Source organism: Otolemur garnettii, unplaced genomic scaffold, assembly GCF_000181295.1.
Source record: "Otolemur garnettii isolate 467f Iridium unplaced genomic scaffold, OtoGar3 scaffold00034, whole genome shotgun sequence".
NCBI classification, from domain to species: Eukaryota; Metazoa; Chordata; class Mammalia; order Primates; family Galagidae; genus Otolemur; species Otolemur garnettii.
The window spans coordinates 4236839-4244195 of record NW_003852429.1 but is presented as its reverse complement, the minus strand read 5'-3'; the positions used below and the strand labels follow the sequence as shown (position 1 = coordinate 4244195).

The 7357-nt window shown below is 38.8% G+C and overlaps 1 protein-coding gene across 1 annotated transcript in view; it reads right to left on the bottom strand.

Moving 5' to 3' along the window:
- GPC6 (glypican 6) overlaps nucleotides 1-7357 on the bottom strand; it is a 1125082-nt gene that overhangs the window by 85474 nt on the left and 1032251 nt on the right. Inside the window, exon 6 of the mRNA XM_003789574.2 lies at nucleotides 2548-2691. Within this exon, the coding sequence (XP_003789622.1) occupies nucleotides 2548-2691 (144 nt within the window). The remainder of the gene's footprint in view (nucleotides 1-2547; nucleotides 2692-7357) is intronic.

The window sequence follows — 7357 nt, the reverse complement described above, 5'->3', positions numbered from 1 at the left end:
TGGATGGCACGCCAAGGCCTGCTTCTTGAAGATGAGCAGGGCTGACTGTTGCACAGCAGCCTGGCCAAGGGCAAGTGCTCCACCTTGTCATGTTCAGAGCTATATGGAGCCCTCAAAGGGAGGAAGGCCTTGGGGAAGCCACAGGCTGCAGACAGAGACTCTGGTATTCGCTTCAGGCCTAGCTTGTGCCTCTCAACAATAGCCTTGCTATAGTTCCTTTTGATGTGGAGACAGCCCCTTGCTCTGGGGAGCTCAGCAAAGTGGGCTTAAGGCTGATTGTGAATTATAAACCACTAATTCTTATAGTTTGGGAAGGGATCAGAATATAATTTAATGAAAAAAAATCAATAAAACTGTAATATGCACTTACAGAGCCTAAAGCCATACCTTTGAGGAAGTACATACTACATATTGTCAGAGAACGTTTTAGAATAAAATTGGCTTATTGATCTGGATTCCCATACACTGAGTCTGATCCTTGGATTTTACTCGGCATCATATAATTAACCATTACCAATTATTTTCAGGGAAAAAAACTCATTAAATACATTTTGGGGGCACACAAAATAGAAGATCCTCATACAGCTTGCTATTTTTAAGATTTCCAATGCCTGTCCTTCATAAAAGGTTTAAATCCCAATTTTTGTATCAATCAGATTTTTTTACACTGAGAAAACTTTACTTGGAGAATCATGTGAAATTCTCCAAGTGTTGCTGTTTCGTTTAGTTGGTTTTAAACTGCATAAGTATTGTTGTTTTGAGAAACAAATTTTTCTAGCTCTACTTTCCCTGAAAGGATGTGTGTTTATTTTTCCTGGGAGCAAGAGAAACTGTGCTTCTCATTTTCAAAAAGAAAAAAGTTAATTGGTTGTCATAGATATCATTATGTGCAAATTCAGTTCAACTTTAAGCCCATAATGCATACAGTTCTTTTAAGAAAATATATATATTTTTTTATTGTGGCAAGGATACACAACATGAGATCCACCCTCTTAACAGATTTGTAAGTGTCCAGTACTGTGAAATCATAGCCACGTTGTTGTATACCAGTTTTCTAGAACTGATTCTTCTGACATGGTACCTTAGTCCTGAAATTAGATTTTACCATGTCAGAGAAGCCTGAATTGTTTCCATAACTAAGTCAGGACCAACTGAAATGGGGAGGAAAGGATCAAACCCATACTCACCATCTGTGCTTCTGGTTAGAAATACGGACATAGAATGCGATTTGTAAATTAAAACTGAAACCATGGAATCTAATAAAAACCACTATTTCTTTAAAACAGTTGGCAAGTTTGGTGGAATCTAATTGTTTGTTGAAAAGAAAAATCAAGACTAATTTTAAACTTTTCCTGAAACTGTGATAGAGAATAGATACAAATAAGATAAAAGGGAATGCTGCATTAATTACAAATCCAAAATCTACACTGAAATGAGGACTTAGTTTGCTAATAAATCTCCACCATAATTTAGCTGTTATCGACCCCAGTTACCCTTTATTTTGACACTTCGTGGATAGTCCTTTATGTTGTAAGTACATTTGATTTTTACAGAGGGAAATGCTGAGATGTACTTACTTCGAGGCCAAACTCAACCAATTTCATCTTATGAGTTCCTCACGGTAGAAGGATATTAACTAAAATCATAAAGTAATTTATACTAGTGACTAATAAAAGTATTTTCATAACCAGCATCCCTTGAGATCTCAGTTTATATGACATAATCAGATGTGATTCAAGTGCTTTATGACCTTAAGGCTTTTAATCTGCTAATTTTACATCAAAATAATTGGCAAAGCAACATTAGTAGCTCCAACAATTACAGGTATATGAATTGTTTATAGTACTATAAATTGAAAAAGATTGAGTGAAAACTAATCTGGTCGTATTTCTTTGAAATTATGGGTCTATTTTTTTTTACAGTGAAATTTGTTTTTTAAAACACATTGAAAACATTGGGTTCACCATGTTTATGATTGTATTCTCCAAATAAACAGCTTTGATGATAGGTATTGGTCAGTTCCCTGGAATACCTCTGAACAGCTTGAAGAGGGATTACGTCTAAGGATTTCAACTTTTTAAAGATACATAAAAAAGAAAAAAAAAATGGTAGTCATTTCTTGGCAAAGTCTTTCCACAGGAAATTGCATAAAAAGAGAAGTCATAATAAAGTTACATTACATCGTAATTGAATAAATAGTCATTTTAAGAGAAGAACTGAAGCAGATGAATAAGAAATGTACTATTGTAATTATATTTCTGGAAGAACTGGTAACTTAGTTTTCGAATTAATATTTCATAAGAAACATAAAGTTAAAAATGTAGTCACGATACTAGTAGATTAATAGTTACAAGATTTCTTAAATAACCTAATTTGTGACCTAAAAGAAACCTCTCATTACTTTTCAATACTCTAATTGGGAACAGGAGTAGGTAAAAGAACGCGAGGACTTCTAGAACCAACGTTTTCAGAATCCCATAAATGTTTTCAAGAATCGTCTTGGTAACCCAAAGCATGTGCCCTGGCCGTCAGTCTGAGAATACTCACCAGCCGGTCCAAGCTTGTGCCTGCTGCCGTTGTTGGTCTTTCCTCGGGATTGTAGGGCCTGAAACGTGTGTTAAAATTCTCAGGAGCTGAGCGGGCAGATCTAAGAGCTGGAGCAGGTTTGGGCTGACCACATCCCTGAAAGACCTGGAAGAACCATGGAAAGGCAGAGAAAGTTACATGAGTTCCCTCCTAAAATCACGATGTTAAGTGTGCAATGCGATTGTTTTCACGTTTCTTATGGAATCCTTATTTCCAATAAACTTTAATTTCAAAATTTAAACAAGTGAAACCATTAATATAAAGTAAAAAATAGATACAGTGACCAACTCTATGCCCTTAGTCAATCCTCGTTATTCACAGATTCTGTGTTTGCAAATTTTCCTACCCATTAATATTTCTAGGTAGCCCTAAAATTTAAACCCAGGCAGAGTGGCAAAAAGTTTGAGTCACTGTGCCTGAAAGTTCCAGCTGAGGCTGGAGAAGATGATGATTGCCTTGTGCTTTGCCTTGTTATTTCAGCTCTCATACTCTAAACAAATGACCTTTCTGTGGTCTGCTTAGTACCATGTATTTTTTCACATTTTTGTGGTTTTTCTTGGTGATTTTAAGTGTGGGGCTGAAGTACTGTCTTGTATTCCTAAGCACAGGAAGGATGGGATGTGTTTATGATATGTTTTAATACACGTGTCAGATAAACTTTGTTAAAGCCTAAGATATGGTGCTATAAGTTCAATGCTAATAATGGACAATGCATATCAAACAACTTGTCCTTAAGCAGAAACACGTATCAAACAAAGTTATGTATTGATCAGATGACAAAAATGTTGTGACCAGTGGCTTGCAGGAGCCTAACCCTGTATTTCCCATAGGAACAAAGCTTCAGTAGTTGCTAATTCAGTTTGCAATGATGTTGTGGGACGATAACTACAACAGATAATGAGAAATCACTGTATTAGAAACAGGCTTGCTATATGTACTTTGTAGGATGATTCCAGGATTAAATGAATTGTATCCCAGACATGTTCATGTATGTGAGTTTGGCATTCAGTAAACATCGTTTGAGATTCTAGTTATCATAACAAATGTATTTTTTTTTTTTTTTTTTTGAGACAGAGCCTCAAGCTGTCCCCCTGGGCAGAGTGCCGTGGCATTACAGCTCACAGCAACCTCCAACTCCTGGGCTCAAGCGAGTCTCCTGCCTCCGCCTTCCAAGTAGCTGGGACCACAGGCGCCCGCCACAACGCCCGGCCATTTTTTGGTTGCAGCCGTCATTGTTGTTTGGCGGGTCCGGGCTGGGGATTCGAACCCGCCACCTTAGGTGTACGTGGCTGGCGCCTTAGCCGGTTGAGCTATAGGCGCCGAGCCAACAAATGTATTTTGTGTACAGCATATGAGGCCACATATTTTGCACGACTCCCATTTGAATAGTGCAAATCTCTACTGGAAGAATTCTTTGAGAACACTCTCCAGAGCAAAGGGGTAGAAATAGGACAAGCCAGTGTGGGTGAAATCCATAGCATGACAGTTTCTTCTAATTTTGTTGTTGACAGCTGTTCATATCACAATGAGGGGCGCTGTGGGAAATCAAACATTTTATTGTAATGATCTTAGGGACTCAGCTGCCACTTCTCTTGCATAGTGATTTCAGGCAGGGTGGTGTGGGGACACTTTCTCTGCCGTTTTTAGACATTTTATATTCAATGTTGGCTATCAAAGACGATCCCTTTTCTAGAACTATAGGAAATAGAGTAACATTTTCAGTCCATTTTGATGAAGTGGATATTTCTTCCAGTTTGACACAGGAACTGATTCCTCTCCTAGCTACATTCTTTGGGGTAAACTTTGCAGGAGTATTTATGTGAGCTAATTCTTAACTCGCATGTGTATATTTACAAGTCATTCATTCTCGTTTTGTTATTCAATTCTGAGTTGTTTAACTCTAAAACAAGCATTTTTCATCTCGCATGTTCTGTGATTCCGGTGACGTACACAGCGCGCTCCTGAGTGCCATTTACAATGACAAATTCCGTCCTGAGACACAATTCATTTTGTTTCCCCACTACAGCTAATTTCTCTTTTGTTGTCTTCGAAAGTTCTCCTTCAACTCAGCACTTTGCAGAGCGGCGGTGCTTTGTCTTGGCATTCCTGAGATCGGTCTGAACACACTATTGATTATTCTTCTCTCACACAATTTCTGAAGTTGATGGTGTAAACCGGTGTGATAAAGATAGGGGGCCCGTTTCTCCCCAGCGCCTAAATCACTTCCCCTTGGCAAGGTCGTTGCTGATGGAGGACAGTAGCATTTCTAGAGCTCCGGGGATCTGTTGAGTGTGCTCTTTGGGATTGCTTCTAAAATGACAGCTGACTTTTAAAAAATATAAAGCCTGAAGTGAAACAATACTAATGGCCTTGCTGGGGTTTCAGGAAGCCTGGCCCTGAAAGAGTTAACAGACCTTCCTTATTCACCCTTCAGGGAAAAATCTGGTTTACTGGGTTAAGTTAAATCAAAGGAATGTGACTGTCCTAGAAAAAATATTAGTGTTCTGGGAAGATATTTTATCATAACAGAAAACCTTAAAACTTGTATGATTTTTTTTGTTCGTTTGTTTTGGAAGGGGGATATTAATTATTGCAGAACACAGGGTGGTTAACGTAGCCTAGTAGCTTTCTGTTATTTAGGTCGGGTTTGGATTTTGAAGATAGCTTTAGAGCAGGAATTGCTGGGTCTATGATCCCAACCAAAGAAAACACTGACTTTTAATAATTTTGGAAATAACACCTAACCCCCTCATCAGGTGGAGACGGACATAAAAATCTGTCACTATAACCTCCTATCTTGAAGGTCTCTGAACAGAGATTCCACCAGGCCTTTAGAAAAACAGAACTGTCATATAGAAACCTCTGGGTGTGGTCAGTGCAAGCCTAGGAATCTAGAGCTATTTTTCAGCATTTTACAAAACTTAAAAAGAACTATTGCGGATAAGTACTGGAGCATGAACTTGCCTGGTTTTTGATCAGAAATAATTGAAAACCTCTGTAGCAGTTTCCTGCAGAGAGTATGTCTTACAACATGCATCCATCATGCCCCTTAGAAGACTTACAGAGGGAAAATTAATAATTTCACTTTTAATACGTGTGCTATGGAATATGTGTGTCTTTCTTGAATTCATAATTACATTATCGATTCACATTAATCACCAATGTGGTAGAATTAGGACGTAGGCCCTTTGGGAGGTGATTAGGCTCTGACTTGATGAATTAGTGTCCTTAACAAAAATAGGACCCAGAGGGCTCCCTTGCCTTGTCCCCTATGGGAGGACACAGGGAGAAGGTGTCATCTCTGCGGCATGATGTGGGCCCTCACCAGACATCAACTCTGCTGGAGCCCTGATCTTAGATTCCTCAGACCCAACAAGTATAAGAAATACATTTCTGTTACATATAAGCCACCTAGCTTATGGCATGTTGTTACAACAGCCGAACAGACTAGGACAACATATGATCTGTTAGTCAGACAAAAGTGTGTTTTAAAATACAGGGCTCATGGAGTGGGCAACACAAGAATTTCTTATGCAGAAAATTCGGACCGTCTCAATTCTCTGAGTTTGCTATAGCAGTAAGAGTTAGATGCAGGCTTAGGGGCCCAGGCCTGTGTCACTAGATACAGTAAGTAGTCAGGGCTGGAGAGGTAGATTTGGAGTATTAGCCTATGGAAGGTACTTAAAACCCTGAAGCCAGTTGTGTCCACTAAGGGAAAATCCACAGATAGGGGCAGGTGGACAGGGCTGTGGATGGGGCTGAGGATAGCCTAGTGCTATGCCAACACTTAGGGAATCTGCTCAGAGCCTCAAGCTCCTCCTCTGTCAAATGGGAATAATATTATTGACCACACACAGATACACTGTGATGATAAAATGCAATATATATGGCAGAAAACAGAACCCATGTCTAGACAAATAAGTGATTGATTATAATTAGTTAATTATATCATGCCCTAATCTGTATTTTCTAGATTTGCTTTCTGAATAAGAAAAACTGAAAGAAAAAAAATGTCAGAGCTGATATTTCTTAAACGTTTTCCACAAAATATTATTTCCAGGGCTAAGAGCTGTTATGTAAGCATTGAATTCCATGGGTCAAAGTCAGATTAGGTATCTTCCTGAGAATCACTGTGCTTATATGCGTTCTGGTTCATTGAAAAGGAAGATGTCATTTGCATGTTTTCCAAATGACGTTTGTTATAGTTTTGCCATGGGGATCTGATAAGGCTGACGTTTCAGGGAACATACCCTGAGGTATAGGGTGAAGGTAGTTGTAACCTGCTGGGAAGAGAAAGGACTCAGACAGAACTGCATTTACTTAAATGCATTTGTAAAGCTGGTCTACCCTCCTCTGCTTTTAATTCCAGAGAAAAATACTATTTTAAGACACTAAAAGTCTTCTCTTTACAACAGAAGTTTCTAAAGGATATAGCTACAGACTACATCACCTCATTGTGGTATACAAATCATTACCTCTATCTCTTTAAGAAACCAAGTCAGTATCACCCCCTGCCTGCTTCTCCCCAAGGGATGTTGAAAGTGATAATTAGATAATTTGGGAAAGTATTCAGGAGTCCCAATGTAGACAGACACTACAGATGTACAAAGGAATTATCCTTCCCACCTAGCAGACTCACAAAACCTGTGGATTTCAGGAAGCTATCTGGCTCGTGAATCCTCCCTCTTAGTAATCTCTAAGAGGATTACTAAGATAATGTCTCAGAAGTATGTTGGCATTCTGAGATTAAAGAAGCTGACATTAAGATAGG